Below are 19447 nucleotides of genomic sequence, written 5' to 3'. Positions count from 1 at the left end.
ACAACTTCCATCCAGGAAGCAGAATGGCCAATCAGGAGGGAGAGGGGCAGGCCGTCACAGTAGCAAATACACTTATAATCCAGATAACTATTCAGTGAATGCACCTGCACAGTCAATAATGAAATATATGACTCAATTGGAATCACTTTTTTGTATAAAACCATAAAAGAAAATCATCCTTGTTGGTTAGCACTAGACAAATACAATATCAAATTAAAGCTGCAAGCAGCGATGAACGGGCCCTCGCACTCATGGCCACCGCCCCCCATAATCATATCAGAAATGACACCACCCACGACTTCCTATGTCAAACCATTCAAAAGTTACTGCAGAAAATAGGAACTATGAAATATCGACCAATCAGAAGAAGGGGTGGGCCTAATTTGCACCAATGAAGGTCAAGTACTAAAAACCGAGTCTGATGACACCAACCACGACTCTCTATGTCAAACCATTCAATAGTTATAGCAGAAAATAGGGACAACCAATCAGAAGAAGGGGCGGGGCTAATTCAGGACAATGAAGGTCAAGGACTCAATACCGAGTCCGCTGACACCACCCTTATGTCTTCATCACAACCCTTTCAAAAGTTATGGCAGAGAAAAGTTTTCTAGGGGGCGGTGTTGAGCCGTTAGGCCACACCCATTAATGCAAACCATGAAATATCAAATGTATCGCCAGGCCTGGTTTGCGTGCAAAATTTGGTGACTTTTGGGGAACTATCAAATATGGACCAATCAGATGAAGGGGGGGTGCGTTTTTTGGCGTCTAGCGTTGCCACGGTAACACTTTTGAAAGAGAAAAGTAATGCGCATCGTTGCAGGATCGAGATGCACATTTAGATGTATAACACACCTGGGTGCATGTTACGGTTCGGGCGAAGAAGCAGCCGAAGGAATGGCAAAATTGCGCCAAAATTACACGATTAATTGAAAAGGCAAAAAGACTTTTCTTTAAAGGAGCATGAGGCAGGATTGAGGCAGGATTTATGAAAAAAATTTGTATACGTTTTAAGTTTTCTAGTAATAATGTCAGATGAAGCGTTCCAAACCAAAAAGAATGAGCCCTCTAGCGTATCTCTCCGTTGCCTTGAACAGGCTGTGTGCTGCAAAATGCGCTGCAATTGTGGGGCCGAATTTCCCGCGCTGTCCTGTGGATGTGACGTCAAATGACGCTGCATGCGGGTTCTCCCCGTTCTCCCCGTTCCCCCGTGCCGGCTTCGCTGTTGGCTGCAGTACCCCCGACGGCCGTCGTGGCGAAGGGTGGCGCTAATGAACCTAATTTCTTAAAAGGAGCCTCATGCTCCTTTAAGTTGTGACATGATAAGTATGTACCGATTTTCGTGCATGTACGTCAAACCGTATTGTGGGGCTTGAAGCACAAAGTTTTCTAGGAGGCGCTGTTGAGCCATTAGGCCATGCCCATTAATGCAAACCATTAAATATCACTTTTTTTGCAAGGCCTGGCTTGCATGCAAAATTTGGTGACTTTTGGGGCACGTTTAGGGGGTAAAAAAGGCCGTCCTTTCGTCGGAAGAAGGAGGAAAAAAAAAAAAGGAAAAAAAAAATTCCTACAGATACAATAGGGCCTTCGCACTGTCAGTGCTCGGGCCCTAACAAGCAGCAACATATAACTTTAAACTGTGCTGTTATTTAACAAAACTTACAGCAAAAAGAAAGGAAAAACATGAATGCGGGCAGCACTTCGTACTACCTAAGGGGACTCTTACAACTACTACTACTACTACTGTCATTTAGCAGACACTTTTAACCAAAGTAACTTACATCTCAGAGAACAACACGAAATCACATCGGAGAGTCCAGCTGGATCAGTGCTGGTCAGATTGCTGAGAGTCCAGTTGGTCACTGGTGCTGCCATGCCAGTGCTAGAATTTTTTTCATTTTTTTATTTTTTCTCCGCTAACCCAACAGTCCCTTAATACAAGAAATCTACGTCTAAAAAGACACTATCATACGATCATCTTGTCATAAGTGCATGCAGCTTACTCAGTGCTGGGTCCTGCAAAGAGCTGGACAAATCTAACTAATTCTGATGAGCAGAGAAGTTTACCAGATGCAGAAGTGCTCCTGAAAGAGCTGAGTCTTTAGCTTGCTCTTAAAAGTAGGTACAGACTCTGTAGATCAGAGTTTGATAGGACATTCCACCATCGGTATAGCAGTGGTAGGAGAAGCCATGAGAGCTGATGATTTCACCTAGTGAAGAGGTGTATAGTGAAAAGAGAAGCACTGATCCCTGTGGCACCCCTGTTGCCAGCTCATGCAATCTGGACACTCGTCCTTGCCATGATACCCTAAAGGATCTTCCTGAGGAGGATGTGGTGGTTGACCGTGTCAAATGCAGGTCAAGCAATATGAGGACTGAGGATAGACCAGCAGATCTGGCAGCCCGTAGTGACTCAGTAACTTACGGAAGAGCAGTTTCAGTTGAGTGGCCTAAAGCCAGACTGATGTGGATCATACAGGCAGTTGTCGTGAAGGAACTGACTGAAGACGACCCGTTCTAGAATTTAGAATGGATGGGAGCAGTGACACCGGGCTGATAGTTTTCAGCTCTGTGTTCCCTCAGAACATCTGTCAGCCATGGACGGGGAGGTTTCTGGAGGGCAGTATAGGACCAGAATGTAAGCAGTGAAGGGCCAAAGGTAACGGAGGATATGGCAGACGGATATACCACCGGACAACACAGGTTTTGCGGATTGTGCTGCCTACGGGAGGCGCGTCTTGGTCTGTACCCATATCTGACCGGGATGGTTTTGAGACACATTTTGCTTACTTTGGTTGTAACTCCGCTCGGTGGACTCGCACAGGTACACTTGCAGGTCTTTACCCTATGTGGTTTTAACCCGAAGTGGGTAGGAACCACACCGAGTGTGGTGGAATACCAAAAGTTGACTCAGCTACAATCGCTAGGCTCATTGCAACTGGCTGAAACCGCCTCTTTCTACATCACCCCGAGCAGAACCAACCAGGGAGTGTGACCCGGGTCACGATCTCAACTGTAGTCAGAGAGAGCCACTAGTGGCAGAGATTCAGACTAACAAAGGCAATCAAGTACCCAAAACAAAACCAGAAACTCACGCAGACTCTCGCCTAAACAGACTGATCACTCCCTAATGAAATCCTTGCTTGTTCTGCCAAAGTTAAGCAACTTCTCTCTTATATAGGACAGGATTCTTAAATCGCCGCCTCTTTCTGCTTCCCCCGGGCAATTACAAAGCAGTGGGTGTGGCCCGCGCCTAAGACTTCAACTGTAATCAGCTGATGGCCGTGGCCTGGGCAGAGTTCTTGGCTTGGGCTGTGGCGTGAGCAGGGTCCTTGCCTGCTGAGGTGCAGGCAGAGTCCTGGCCAGGGACCACCCGTGGAAAGGGGACATGGTTGGATACTTCTGGGACCACCCCTGGAAAGGGAAAAGGAGGGGTTTGTCGCCGCCGATATCATTTATGCCTGTATTGGTCCTTCACGCTCTTGAGCCCGCCAAAAGCCAGGCATGTTCCACAGAAGGGGAACTCGTCTTCCTCTTCCTCCTCCTGCCAACCCGGCATTGTTAATTCTTCCTCCTGGTAGATGTTTTGCCAAAAGGTAAAACTTTCTCCTGCTGGGTCCATACTAGCTGGTCTGTTCTGTCAAGGGAGGTGTTTATTTCAAACTTAAACAAACAAAAAGCACTGCTAAGCAGTATTACAAAAAAAAAAAAAAAGAACATGAACATGACAAAAGCCAAAAGCCTGACCTAAAACATGGGGGGTAGACACAGTACGGACCAGCCGGGAGCAAGGGAAAGACAAGACAGGATATACACAGAAGGCTTGACGAGACACAGGTGCAGACAATCAGGGCAGATGGGATCAAGGGAAGTCAAGACAAAACTTAAACAGAAGGACATAGGGTTTCAAAATAAAACAGGAACCTAAACACCAAAACTCTGACGTTAACTCAAAGGCGTGACAATAATGCAGTTTGCTCTTGTTTGTTTGTTTCAGAACTTCCCAGTAAAGTGGATATGACACTTGTGGAAAAAAATCAAGCGGTCTCCGAGCTCGAGTCGGTGAGACAACAGCTGAGGGACACAAAGGCAGAGGTAATGAGATCTTTTTGAATGCTGCCTCAACTCCTCACATTTGATGTTGGTAAATATAACATTTAACTCTCATATTGTTGACTTACTATGCGTCTAATTTCTTAAACTAATAACTTTAACTCGACTCCACCTCTGCATTGCAAACCAAAGTTGACAATGAAGCACAGCATTCAGGAGTGACTTGAATCGTTTACTTTGCATCAGTGTTCAAGGTTTCTCAGTTTACCTTTGTAAGACGAACACATGAAGACCAAGAGAATGGACCATATAACTCCAGTTCTTAGATCTTTACACTGGCTTCCTGTCTGTCACAGACTTTGCAGCTCATTTGTTGAATTCTATTTAACGTATGTCTGTCTTTTTTACGATATTTTTACATAAAGCACTTTGAATTGTATTGCACATGAAATGTGTTATACAAATAACTTGCCTTGCCTTTTATATTTAACAAAAACTTAATTAGAAAAAGGGTTTCACGTTGTCTGTCCATATGGTATAAAGAGCAACTACAAATGTTTATGTCTTGAATGTTTTCCTCCTTTTATTTGCAGCTGATGAAAGAGAAACATGATAACACAGTTTTAATCGCTGAGGTACTGCAGCAAAAGAAGGTCTTGGAGAAATATACTAGAGGTCAGAGACATGTCATGTTCTGCATGTTCCTTACTTGGTGTCCTTTCACACACAGCAGCCACGAGTGCTTTACAATTCAATAAGATAGTAAATACATGCAATAAATGCTAAAAATAAACCAAACTGATGAGAATTAGAATGACGGAACATTAGAATAAAGAAAAAATAGGTAAAATATCTAGACGATCCGCTATTTGACGGAAAATCTACTCACGCTGAAGGCCGACATCTTACTCAGCAATCTGAATGTGTTTGTGTGTATATGCCGTACAACTACAGTAGGGCAGAAAAGTATTTAGTCAGACACCAATTGTGCAGGTTCTCCCACTTAAAAAGATGAGAGAGTCCTTTAATTTTCATCATAGGGTTCACTTCAACTATGAGAGAAGGAATAGGGGGAAAGAATCCAGGAAATCACATTGTAGGATTTTTACTGAATTAATTGGTGAATTCCTCAGTAAAATAAGTATTTGGTCAAGATTTCTGATTTTCACAGACCTGTAACTTCTTCTTTAAGAGGCTCTTCTGTCCTCCACTGTTACCTGTATTAATGCACCTGTTTAAACTGGTTATCAGTATAAAAGACACCTGTCCACAACCTCAAACAGTCACATTCCAAACTCCACTATGGCCAAGACCAAAGAGCTGTCAAAGGACATAAGAAACTAAACTGTAGACCTGCACCAGCTGGGAAGACTGAATCTGCAATAGGTAGCAGCTTGGAGTGAAGAAATCAACTGTGGGAGCAATTATTAGAAAATGAAGACATACAAGACACTGATAATCTCCCTCCATCTGGGGCAAGATCTCACCCCGGGGGGTAAAAATGATCACAAGAACGGTGAGTAAAGATGCCAGAACCACACGGGGACCTAGTGAATGATCTGCAGAGAGCTGGGACCAGAGTAACAAAGGAACCATCAGTAACACACTACGATCAGGGTCCTGCAGGGCCAGACGTTCCCCTGCTGAAGACAGGACATGTCCAGGTCTGAAGTTTGCTAGAGAGCATTTGGATGATGCAGGAGAGGATTGGGAGAATGTTATATGGTCAGATGAAACCAAAATAGAACTTTTTGGTAGAAACACAACTGGTCGTGTTTGGAGGAGAAAGAAAGCTGAGCACCCTACCTACTGTGAAGCATGGGGGTGGAAACATCATGCTCTGGGGATGTTTTTCTGCAAAGGGACCAGGACGACTGATCCGTGTAGGGAAAGAATGAATGGGCCATGTATCATGAGATTTTGAGTGAAAACCGCATTCCATCAGCAGGACATTGAAGATGAAACGTGGCTGGGTCTTTCAGCAGGACGATGATCCAAACACATCGCCCGGGCAACGAAGGAGTGTTAGGGCCAGAGAAATGATTGCATCCAACACTGCCGGCATGATTCAGGTTTACTTGTAGTTCCTAGAGTATCTAAATGTAGATTTGGAGGGCGGGCGTTCTGCTATCAGGCGCCACTACTATGGAACCAACTTCCAATCTGGGTTAAGGGGGCTGACACCACCTCCACCTTTAAAACTAAACTTAAAACATTTCTGTTTAGTAAAGCCTATAGTTAGTGTTTAGTAAACCTCTAGCTGGTGTTGGTAAATCTCTAGGTAGTGTAAACTTTAGTGTGTCAGAGTCGCTCCTGTGGTTTCTTGTGCTGGCCCCCCCTTCTCCTCCCTTTTCTCTCTTTTGTCCATGTTGCAGCATCCTTTGCCGGACACCGGAACCTGCAGGTGGTCGTGGGTGGCTTGTAGCTTGCATTACGGAGCACAAGTCTTTCCCCGACCCTGCACCCCAACCTGGGACTTGCTGATTGGGCCGGAGCTTCGGGAGCTGCGTGCTGGCCTGCGGTCCCCACCCCTGGTCATCCCGTTGCTGCTTCCACCTGCCTGCTGTGCTGTTGCCGTCCCTGACCCACCAGTCTGGCCCTCGGCAGGAGGGTCCCCCCTGATGAGCCTGGTCCTGCTCAAGGTTTCTTCCCTCCTAAAGGGGAGTTTTTCCTTGCCACTGTTTGGCTTAAGGTTTTTCTCCCACTAGGGGAGTTTTTACCTGCCATTGTTTATGTAATAACTGCTCGGGGGTCATGTTCTGGGTATGGGTCTCTGGAAAGCGTCTAGAGACAACTCTGTTGTATTAGACGCTATATAAATAAAATTGAATTGAATTGAATTGATTCTGCTGCGAAATGCCGCATATGTCTCCAATCTGTCTCTGAAATGTTCCTGTGGACAAACATCCCAGGGTGCTGAGAAAGCCACTCCGTGCTCTCACTGATCAACAGATCAGCACGCTCTTTGAAAACGCGCAAGAAAAAAAAACAGTGCAAGATAAGCCATGGTACTTGTATTTTCTTTTCATGTTGTCCTGCCAAAGCTGTCTTTTATAGCTTGTCACACCAATTATTCAAAATGTCTAAATTACTAATGGAGAATTTTTATTAATTAGAGGAAACGGGGAACATGTGTGAAGTTTGAGATCGCTGAACACTGTGACTCTTTTAATGGGTTCTATTTGTAGTTTCACTGTTCTACCGCTAGATTTTGTGTGTACGCATGGTCAGAGTTGTGCTTACATTTACACGCGTTCCTGCGCACAGGTACATGTTGATAAATTACATACTTTGCGTGGGAATGTTCATACGCACACTTTACGCACATATCTGTACATACGAACGGTTGATAAATGAGACCCCTGGAGTGGCCTAGCCAGTCTCCAGATCTCAACCCCATAGAAAATCTTTGGAGGGAGTTGAAAGTCCGTGTTGCCCAGCGACAGCCCCAAAACATCACCGCTCTAGAGGAGATCTGCATGGAGGAACGGACCAATCACTGCTCTAGAGGAGATCTGCATGGAGGAACGGACCAATCACTGCTCTAGAGGAGATCATGGAGGAACGGACCAATCACTGCTCTAGAGGAGATCTGCATGGAGGAACGGACCAATCACTGCTCTAGAGGAGATCATGGAGAAACGGACCAATCACTGCTCTAGAGGAGATCATGGAGGAACGGACCAATCACTGCTCTAGAGGAGATCATGGAGGAACGGACCAATCACTGCTCTAGAGGAGATCTGCATGGAGGAAAGGACCAATCACTGCTCTAGAGGAGATCATGGAGGAACGGACCAAAATACCAGCAACAGTGTAGAAAACCTTGTGAAGACTTACAGAAAACGTTTGACCTCTGTCATTGCCAACAAAGGGCCCGATTTACTAAGATCCTAAATAAAGAGTACTAAATTGCGTGTGCACTGAAAAAGTTTGCGCGTGCTGTTTGCGTGTGGTTTGCGGGTGATCAACTAAGATTGCGTGCGCAATTGATAACAGGTGCAAACAGCAGTATTTAAATGAGGTGTTGCGTGTCTTAAGGTTTGCGAGCGCAGATCTGCGCCATGGAGAGTGGATGGAATGCACAGTCACAAGTCACAAGCGCAAAATGAAATTTGACGAGTTGGAGTTAGAGATATTAGTGGAAGAGGCAAATAAACACATTCATGAACTACAGCAAAGAAATTTAAACATTACCAAAAGAAACGCAATATCGGAGAAAACCTGCGATAGAATAAATGCAGTTGGTAACACAAAAAACGGAAAAACATCTGGTTTTTCATATTTCAATTTTAGGAACAGATCAAAAATACGAAATCGAAAAACGGGCCACAGGACTGAATTTGATTTTAATATTTAATTGGTCGGGTTTGCGTGACCCGCCGGTGCTCGGCATGATCTGAGGAGAAAAAGACAATCAGACACAGAGCTGGAGAGCGCTTTGATTCATCTATTTATGAGTTAAGTTTTTATTCAGATGTCCACAGTATATTGCAAATATTATATATTATATAGCAAACACTGACAGTAAATGTGTGACAGACGGGACCATCATATGGCCGTCGATTTAACGCAGAAGCATAATTCAGGCGAAGCTGCAGTCTCTGCGCTGATCCTGACACAGCGGGTCGGAGCGGATTTGGTCATGATGTTTAACCTGTGTTTTGTGATTAATAAGCACGGGTTTTAATTAAATGTAATTTACGAAGGATGATTTCACGTTCAATAAGATAAATAATCAATAAAATACAAAGTTTTGCAGAAAGGCTTGGCCTGCTTGTGGGCGAGTGGAGGGGGGCACATTAAAAGAAGGTGGCAAGATATAAGGCGGAGAATTAAAGAAAAAGTGGCCTTTAATAAAACTTGTGCAACCATTTTTAAAATAGCATGCAGCAGAATAAAGACTCTCTCTCTGCGTATTCTTTGGTTTTGGATGTCGCCTCCTTGCCACAATAACAGCAGCAGCAGATTAGCACCTTCCTTTCGAACGTATTAAATACAGACGCAATCACAATACGCGCAATTACTTTCAGGCTTGGTAAATCTCATTGCGCGTGGTAAATGGAGCAATTTGCATCTTCCCCTCCCAGTATTTAGCGCTCTCTGGCGGTTACGCCCCATATTGATTATTCATCAGGGCAAAAGTACTAACTGAATTGCGTGTGCAATTTAGCGCATTTCAGAGACGCAGTCCTCTTTGCACGCTGTTAGTAGATCAGCTGGCACTTTGGTTTGCGGGTGCTGTCAAGTTTGCACAGGTTTTAACACACGCAAACCTTTAGTAAATCGGGCCCAAAGGGTATAAAACAAAGTATTGAGATGAACTTTTGTTATTGACCAAATACTTATTTTCCACTATAATTTGCAAATACATTCTTTAAAAATCCGACAATGTGATTTTCTTGATTTTTTTTTTCCATTTTGTCTCTCATAGTTGAGATAAACCGGTGTTGAAAATTACCCCACTTATCTTTTTAAGTGGGAGAAATTGCACAACTGATGTCTGACTAAATACTTTTTTGCCCCACTGTATATACCTTCATCCATCCATGTATTTCTTGATCAGTGTCTCAGTTTGCTGTGGAGGAGTATGAGGCTCTGCAGGAGTCCTTGGACCTGGAGCAAAACCTGAGAACGGAGGCAGAGAACTTTGCCATGGCAGTAAGGCTTTTTTGTCATTTGTTGTTTGTTTTTGTTACATTCCTCTTCTATGTTTTATATAAACATGATTCTCTTTGTGCAGTTTGGTGAAGTGCGCCCTTGCTTCAAACATCAGAATGTATTCCATTCAAGTAGAAGAATTTACCTCTTGGCTGTTTCAGATGCTTGTTGAACAAAAGAAGTTGAAGAGACAGAGTCAGATCCTGATGCAGAGCGCAGCCGGAAATCAAGCTCTACAGGATGCCCTCAGTCAGCTTGCCAGTCTGACGGAGAATCTGGAGACAGAAAGGCTGGAGCACCAGAACCAGGTCTGAGAGCACAACCTAAACATAAACTAACACATGTGGAAACAGATGCAACCTCGAGATCATAGGAGGCTAACCTCACGGTTGAGATGTATATAAAGCCATAAAAATGTTGCCACTTGTAATTTGACAAAAAAGAAAGAAATGTGTTCACTGGTGTGAACATCACACAAACCTACCAAATGAAATGAGCGCTTAGGTCATATATGGGAGCCAATGAAAACTCATTTTAGCGGTTTTGTTAGATTTGACATACTCAGACAGTCCTGAGGTTGAATTTTGCAGAGGGGTGCACTCCATTGTGTACTGCACAAATATGTCTATGAAGGTGTTGTAATCTTCCTGTGCAAAAGGGATTACACAAACAAGCCTATGTTTCCAGAAAATCAAGTATACACTTGTGCAAAAGTTAATTTGTTTCAGTGGGTCTCAGCATCAGGCATTTCCAACCCCATACCGTCACAGTCCGGATGATCTTTTTCATGATGAACACTCAGCATCCATTTCTTCCACAAAAGTTCTACAATATGGATTTATTTGACCACAACCCACTGGTCTTCAGTATCGGTCCATCCCAGATGCCTCCGAGCCCAGAGATTACAACTACTTCTTTTTTGTACAGATGACCAGGGTGTGTGGCGGACCCAAATGCAGCACAACAGCACGGAGTGCTCAGTAAAAATGTCTTTATTAAAGTCAACCTCACAGCAAGCAATAGAGTAGAGTTCTGAGTATTGTGGTAACGCTTGGAGTGGCAGGAGAGTGAATACCAGAAAATAGCTCATGTGAGCGCTGAGTAGATCTGGAACAAAGGTTTATTATAATACTAATACTACTACTACTACTACTGTCATTTAGCAGACGCTTTTATCCAAAGCGACTTACAACTGAGAGAACAACACAAGCAAGAAATCACATAGGAGGTCCAGCTGGATCAGTGCTGGTAAAACTGCTGTGAGTCCAGCTGGACACAGGTGCTGCCATGCGAGTGATAGAAGTTTTTTTTTATTTTTTTCCCCACCCAACACAACAGTCCCTATATTCAGCAAAACTAAGTCTTAAATTCACCATTATAATATCAAGTGCATGCAGCTTACTCGTGCTGAGTCATGCAAAGAGCTGGGCAAATGTTCTAAGTCTGATTAGCAGAGAAGTTTACTAAAGGCCGAAGTACTCCTTAAAGTGCTGAGTCTTTAGCTTGCTCTTAAAAGTAGGTCCAGACCCTGCAGATCAGACAGAGTTTTGTAGGTTGTTCCACCATCTGGGAACAATAGAGGAGAAGAGTGTAGTTACTGATTTCATGCCACATTGTGGTGGAAGCACCAGGCGTCTTTCACTGGCTGAGTGGAGCTGTGGAGAGGAAGTGCATCTCTGTATGAAGGAGTGAAGATAGAGGGAGTGTATCTCTGGATGAAGGAGTGAAGGTAGGCAGGAGCCGTTTGGGTAATTGTTTGGTAGCCAAAAGCAGAGCTTCAAACTTGATACTGCAACTGGAGACCAGATGGGAAGGAAAGGAAGAGCTTGGTGTCATCGGCATAGCAGTGGTAGGAAAAGCCATGAGAGCTGATGATTGGATGGTGTACAGTGAAAAGAGAAGGGGGGCAAGCACTGATATCTGTGGCATGCCTGTTGCCAGCTTATGCCATCTGGACACCATATACTATACCAGGGGTCACCAACCCTGGTCCTCGAGACCACCTATCCAGCATGTTTTGGATGTTTCCCTGCTTCAGCACACCTGATTCAAATTAATGTCGTCACCAGCTAGTCATCAAGGTCTGGACAGTTCAATTGTTGACACAGCTCCTTGTATCACGATGTGCTGAAGCAGAGTAGCATCTAAAACATGCTTGATAGGTGCTCTCTAGGACCAGGGTTGGTGATCCCTGCACTATACTAATAAAGGGAGGTCTTTTCCATTCAACAGGATGCGCCACCACCACAGGAAGCCTCCAGCTGCAAGTAAACGACACATAGGTAGTAAAAATACAGAAACTTGTAGCCGAGTGAAGAAATAATTACTGGAGATCAGCAGGTACACTAAAGAAAGCTACCTGTGATACAAAATAATTGATACTATATATTTATATCATCAGCATTTTTATATATATATATATATATATATATATCTTGAGATTAACACATTCTCACAATCACAGAGCCAGCAATCAGCAGGGTATGAAACTATGGAGGAATTTTTGTGCCAAAATTAAATAAATAAATACATCATTAATTAATTAAAATGGGAATGAAATATATCATTAATTAATTAAATGTGTCATTAATTAATTAAAATTAGAATGAAATATGTCATTAATTAATTAAAAAACAATTCATTTTAAGTAAAAATATATATTTATTATTTCAGCATTGAATTAATTAATGACACATTTAATTAATGATTTCGTGTTACGTGTGAATCATGAAATGTAAAACTGCATTTAATTAATTAATGACACATTTAATTAATGATTTCGTGTTGCTGAATCATGAAATGTAAATGTAAAACTGTCAGTTTCACTCGTCAAACTCAGTGGGCGGAGCTAACGCGAATCCAGTGGAATCCACTGCTTTGGTCTGAAACTGGAGGTAGAAGAGGAAGCCGTTCGTTCTAAACATGACAGCTGTGAGTTCGGAGGATTTTCGTGAACTTTGTAGAGAGTTGGTGAGCGATATCTTCGACCTTGCAGAGTATGTGGAAGCAGGACCTGCTGACCCTGAGCATGTAGCATGTAAAGCAGAGGAAGTTCCTCTGCTTCCTCTGCTGGATTCGCGTTAGCCCCGTCCACTGAGTTTGACGAGTGAAACTGACAGTTTTACATTTACATTTCATGATTCAGCAACACGACAGCAGCGTTTGTTACGGGGTGAGGTTTTGGACCCAAATGCAGCACACGGAGCACACGTTGGTAGTTATTCTGGTTTGCTTTATTAGCCTCAACCGGGACGAAGAGCAGGCAGGAATGCAAGACAAGGATCAGGCAGCAATCAGTGTCAAGTTCGGAAGACAAGTGAGGCAACGGAGAGCAGGAGACAAGGCAGGGTCCAGAAATAGGCAGGGTCGGCAACAGGAAGTCAAGACAGGGAATGCTGGAAGGTCTTGCATCTACAAACAGAGTAGCAATCTGGCAGTGAGAATGCAGGAGTGAGGAGTTTATATGCTGTCCTGATTGCTGAGGGGCTGCAGCTAGGAGAGCAGGTGAAAGAAGTGAGTGACGAGGTGGGCGTGGCTGGCAGATGGAGTGAGCAGGAGAGAAGGGAGTAGAAAATCACTGAAGGCTGGAGGACCAACCATGACAGAACCCCCCCCCCCCGGGAAGACCGGCGAGACAGCTTGGGGAGCCGTCCTCGGGGCCTGGCAGACCGGCGAGACGGGTCGGGGGGCCTTCCTCAGGGCCTGGCAGACCGGCCTGACGGGTCAGGGGGTCATCCTCGGGGCCTGGCAGACCGGCGAAACGGGTCGGGGGGCCTTCCTCAGGGCCTGGCAGACCGGCCTGACGGGTCAGGGGGTCATCCTCGGGGCCTGGCAGAACGGCCTGACGGGTCGGGGGGCCATCCTCAGGACTGAGCGGACGGGTCAGAGGGACGGTCTCGGGACTGAGCAGACGGATCAGAGGGACGGTCTTGGGACTGAGCAGACGGATCAGAGGGACGGTCTGGGGACTGAGCAGACGGATCAGAGGGACGGTCTGGGGACTGAGCAGATGGATCAGAGGGACGGTCTCTGGGAGGGAACGGCTTCGGGGGACTAAGAATCCGAGGGGGCGGCTTCGGGGGACTAAGAATTCGAGGGGCCGGCTTCGGGGGAATAAGAATTCGAGGAGCCGGCTTCGGGGGACTAAGGATACGAGGGCACTGGCTTCGGGGGACACCGGGTCCTCGGCACCGGCTGAGGGGGACACCAGGTCCTCGGCACCGGCTGAGGGGGACACCAGGTCCTCGGCACCGGCTGAGGGGGACACCGGGTCCTCGGCACCGGCTGAGGGGGACACCGGGTCCTCGGCACCGGCTGAGGTGTGTCTAGTACCCCCCCTCAATGAACACCCCTCGGGGTTCCACCCGGCCCGTCGGGGAAACGGAGCAGGCGGGGCGACCAACGATGAGTCGGGTGGGAGGCGGGGCGATGGCCGGAGGGCTGAGCTCGGCCGAGCCCACGAGTCTCAGCCGGGAAACATGGGGCGGTGTGTCCGGGACCACCACTGGAACAGGAACCGATGTGCCCGGGACCACCACTGGAACAGGAACCGATGCGCCCGGGACCATCGCAGGAACAGGAACAGGGGCCGATGCGCCCGGGACCACCGCCGGAACAGGAATAGAGGCTGAGGCGTCCGGGACCACCGCCGGAACAGGAACAGGAGCTGATGCGCCCGGGACCACCGCCGGAACAGGAACAGAGGCAGATGCGCCCGGGATTACCGCAGGAACAGGAACAGGAACAGGGGTTGATGTGTCCGGAACCACCGCCGGAGCAGGAACAGGGGCCGATGCGCCCGGGACCACCGCTGGGACAGGAACCGGGGTCGATGTGTCTGGGACCACCGCCGGAGCAGGAAAAAGGGCCAATGCGCCCAGGACCACCGCCGGAACAGAGGCTAGCTGGGGCTGGCGTCGACACCGTCGTCGTCGTCTTCTCCCCTGGGGCGGGGTGAGTGAGGGGTCAGGAGGTATTGAGGGGCAGTGCTGTAGATGCTGAGGTGGGTGATGAGGGCGATCTTGTAGTGAATTATTGAGGTTATGGGAAGCCAGTGTAGTTTCTGGAGAATACGGGTGATATGGTCGTATTTTCGAGTTTTTGTCAGAGTTCGGGCAGCACAGTTCTGAATGAATTGAAGTTTCCGGAGGTGTTTGTTGGGGATACCGATGAGCAGGCTGTTACAGTAGTCCAGTACCGATGAGCAGGCTGTTACAGTAGTCCAGTACCGATGAGCAGGCTGTTACAGTAGTCCAGTACCGATGAGCAGGCTGTTACAGTAGTCGAGCCTGGAGGAGATTAGGGCGTGTACAAGTTTTTCTGCATCGGAGAAAGTGAGGAAGGGGTGGAGTTTGGATATGTTCTTTATGTGGAAGAAGCAAGTTTTGTACAGATGTTTGATGTGGTTTACAAAGGTGAGTTGTGGGTCCAGCTTCACACCGAGGTTGGTAACAGAGGTAGAGAGGGGGATGTCTTGACCGGAGAAGGAGATGGTGGTTATGGGTGATGACTGGACCTGGTGAGGGGGGCCAATTTGCATGGCTTCGGTTTTGGAACTGTTGAGTTGGAGGACGTTGTGACTCATCTCATGCCACCACTGGGTCCAGAGTCTGTTTTTCATGGTTTTTAGGGCCAGTATAGTTTGCGGGTGAGAAAGCCTCTGGTTTGATTATGGCTGTGTGTGGTTCTCCCTGTTCTTCGAGGATTGTGTAAGGAAGGGCCTCCAGTGTAAGATACATGCTAAAGCTGTGTGTGGGCTATGCAGTGGCGACCCCTCCGCCGAGAAAAGGACAAAGGTGAACCAGGATTACATAGTTTGGTGGTGAGATTAAGGGTATCCAGCGAGTTGATTGAACAGCTAGACGTCACATGCTTCAATGTCCTCGACCTTTAATTACGTTTATAAAAGATTTGTTCACAGTCAGTCAGAGGTGTTCACTGTACTGACATTTTAGATCACTATTGTAAGAAGTTAATTTAAAACTGGCTCAGGAGACTGAAAATCTCAAATGAATCAAGACACAATTTAGGAACTGGTTGTGACAGCCGAACTATGGCTCGGATTCCTATCTGGGATTTGTTTAATTCATGTTCATCAAAAAACAAGATTTTTAACATGTTTGATAGCAATGAAATACCTAGTGAGCTATTATGGGCCATGACCTGGCAGATTAATAATATGAATCAGCAAAAGGACTCTTGAGCCCCCTCTCTTCTGGCGCTAGTAGAAAACAATTACAGCTGAGTGGGATCGCTGATCTCTCCTGGTGCAAGGGTGGAGGTGAGCCACGTCCTTCATTTCAGGAATAATTAAAACACTGGTTAAGGAACTGCCATTGTGGAGTTAACGACTTGATGTCAGCTGGCAGCTTCCCAGTGCAATTTAACAAAGAAATTATCACCGCAGGAGCTGCAACAAACAGACACCAAAATGCCTCACATTGATTGCTGGATGATAAAAGAGGGAGATTTTGTACAACTCCACAAAACATGGAAAATAATGTGCGTGAGTGCGTGCGTGCGTGCGTGCGTGCGTGCGTGCGTGCGTGCGTGCGTGCGTGCGTGCGTGCGTGCGTGCGTGCGTGCGTGCGTGCGTGCGTGTGTAAAAACATAAAAGAAATCACCTGATTGTAGTGGGTCTACTGGCAAATATAACTTCAGAAATACAACAACATCAAGATATAATTTGTTTAATGTAAAAGATCTTAATCATCCCTGTACTGTTTCCCAGGGATTTGAGAGGTCTAGTTTCAGTCAGATGCTGCTCGTCATCAGTCAATGATTCAATGGTCAGCAGACCTCTTTAAATGCAGGTGTCAAGTGGACATAGAAAAACATAATCCAAGGTCTTAGAGAAGGAATCAATCGAGTAAAGGTTATGAAACCTATAACAAATGTTCAACATGCACATAACATCCAGGAAACTTCCCAGAAATAGATACCCAGCAAATTTACCTCAAAGTCAGACCGTGTAAAACTCAGAGAAGAAGCAGAGAAGAAACAAGATTGATTGTACAAAAGCACGATCAAAACAAAAGCTCTTTTGTCGGAGAGGAACATGGAACCATAACTGAGGTTCGCAAAACGTCGTCTGAACAAACTACAAGACTTCTGTAACAATAGTTGTTGGATAAAGTCCAGTGTTTCTCACTTCCAGTCCTCAGTCACTTCTGCCCCGCATGTCTTAGGTGTTTCCTTGTACTAACACACTCGATTCAAGAAGAACTTGAAACATGCAGGGTGAGGACTGCCTGAGGACTGGAACTGAGAAACACAGGTCTGAGTCCAGACCTCAACCATGCACAACACCACGCACGAGCCCACAAACCTCAGTGAACTGAAGCAACTTTGTAAAGAAGAATGTCATGGTTCCTCCTCAACCATGACAGACTGATAAAGTCACACAGAAACAAAAAACAGTCCAGTAAAAATATTTTTTGTCCATCCGAGGTTGTATTAACTGTAACACCATGACCTACTACAACGACATGGTTTTTATTGTTTTTACACAAAACACTTTCCACTTTGTGAATATAACTGCATCTGTCTTCCATTCTTCTAATTTATATTTGGTCTTTAATGACTTTATATTTAGTAACAAGCAATACTGGAGTTGAGGGGGGATGAGGGGGGATGGTATCCCCCCTGAAATAAAAACGGTCCAAGTCACCCCCCTGTAAAACTGCCATCCCCCCTTTCCATCCCTTATGTCATTTCATCAATGAATGTGGTTTTACTGCTATTTCAACATTTCGAGTCATCACCAGAAAAATAACACAAGAAAAATAACTTATTTGACCATTTTCACCTGTTTCAAGTACATTTTCACTTGAAATATGTAGGAAAATCTGCCAGTGGGACAAGATTTATCTTCTTATTACAAGCAAAAAAATCTTGTTCTACTGGCAGATTTTTCTACTTATTTCAAGTGAAAATTGTTGTTTTTTCTAGTGATGAGTCTTGTTTTAAGTGTAATGAGATTTTTTTACTAAAATGACGCATTTTAACTAGAAATAATACAAATATTCTTGTTAAGATTGTGAGTTTTTGCAGTGATCCATGTTACTTATCCTGTGAAGGACAGAGTCATATTGATAAGTTCAGAAAAGTGTTTTTTATTGTTGTGTTTTGATGTATTTGATGTAAGCCCAGTGGATATTTAAAGCTTACAGAAGGCTGCATTTAACTGCTGCTATGTCATTCCTGCAGTATTTCTGCAGGTGTTTTGGTCACTGCTATTATTTGTAATATATTATATTATTTGTAATCAGCACAAATTATCTGTCCCCATATGATCAAATCCACCATCCCCCCTGTTATAATTTTACAACTCGAGTACTGGTAACAAGTAAAGCAGCAGGTCATACTCCGTACTATATTACAGTAAGTGCACATCAACAGTAAATATTTGCATATAGACCGATGTAATTTAAACTGATATAAACATTCGTTCTACAAATAACATTATCCACAATATTGTCCGACAGTAAGTGTGTTTTGGTTGGTTCTTCCTCAGATGAAGCAGATGGAGGAAAGGTTCAGGAGCTGTGAGGCTCAGACGGAGTTAAAAGCGTTACGGCACAAGCTGGAGCTCCTGGAGATGGAGAGGAAGGAGTGCAGTATCAGATGCTCGAAGGCTGAGCAGGAGGTCAAGGACCTGCGGTTCACAGGTGAGGATTTGAGACTTCAGAGTTTACAGTGCACATTGGACTACATGTCCAATGTGTTGTTGTCCTTGTGGTCTTGAAATGTTGTTTCAACATAATCTTCTTTCGAAATTGTGCTGTCTATGTTGTGGAGTACATCAGAACCACGTAGAACCCCTGCATCATGATGCTGCCACCCACATACTTCATGGGTAAAAAAAAAAAACATTTGCAAAGCCAGAACAGCTTATTATTTATCGTTGATAGAGGATAACAAAAGTAACTCACGTTTTCTGTTCAGCACTGTAGCCAGGCTGACAAAGAGTCACAACTCTGTGGAGCCGTGCATTCCTGCAGCTCTCAGTAGTGAGGACTTTATGAGCTTCTTTAACAGTAAAATCATGAGAATTAGAGAAGAAATCAACCAGCCGGTTGTAGGTGTTTCTTCAGCTTTAGCGACTTCCCTAGGCTCTGACTTGACTCTAGACTGTTTTGATCCTATAGACCTCCCTGAGCTGACTTCACTCGTTAATAGAGCTAAGTCAACCACATGTATGTTAGACCCCATCCCGACTCGACTATTCAAAAATGTTCTTTCTTTTATTGGCATGACAATACTAGACCAAATTAACCTATCCCTAAGTTTAGGATATGTACCACAGGTTTTCAAAGTTGCAGTAATTAAACCTTTAGTTAAAAAACCTTCTCTTGACCCAGACACCTTAGCTAATTATAGACCAATTTCTAACCTTCCATTTGTATCTAAAATTCTGGAAAAGGCAGTTTCAAGCCAGCTATGTGACTATTTGTATAGAAATGATCTGTTTGAAGTCTTTCAGTCAGGGTTCAGAATGCATCATAGCACAGAGACAGCACTGGTTCGAGTCACGAATGACCTTCTTATGGCCTCAGATAAGGGATTAGTGTCCATACTGGTTCTACTGGACCTCAGATAAGAGATTAGTGTCCATACTGGTTCTACTGGACCTCAGATAAGGGATTAGTATCCATACTGGTTCTACTGGACCTCAGATAAGGGATTAGTGTCCATACTGGTTCTACTGGACCTCAGATAAGGGATTAGT

At 45.0% G+C, this 19447-nt stretch overlaps 1 protein-coding gene across 2 annotated transcripts in view; it reads left to right on the top strand.

Annotated features, from left to right (window-relative positions):
• The window catches only part of shtn1 (shootin 1), an 89557-nt gene that overhangs the window by 51606 nt on the left and 18504 nt on the right, over nt 1-19447 (top strand). The window contains exons 6-10 of one of the 2 annotated variants that reach the window (XM_061744899.1): nt 4001-4098; nt 4650-4731; nt 9623-9717; nt 9879-10025; nt 18233-18386. In XM_061744899.1, coding sequence (XP_061600883.1) covers nt 4001-4098; nt 4650-4731; nt 9623-9717; nt 9879-10025; nt 18233-18386 — 576 coding nt within the window. The remainder of the gene's footprint in view (nt 1-4000; nt 4099-4649; nt 4732-9622; nt 9718-9878; nt 10026-18232; nt 18387-19447) is intronic. The other variant, XM_061744900.1, reaches the window with a different exon arrangement.

Source organism: Cololabis saira, chromosome 17 (assembly GCF_033807715.1).
Source record: "Cololabis saira isolate AMF1-May2022 chromosome 17, fColSai1.1, whole genome shotgun sequence".
NCBI classification, from domain to species: Eukaryota; Metazoa; Chordata; class Actinopteri; order Beloniformes; family Belonidae; genus Cololabis; species Cololabis saira.
Note: the sequence above shows the minus strand (reverse complement) of the source record. Positions and strands in the feature narration are given on the sequence as shown.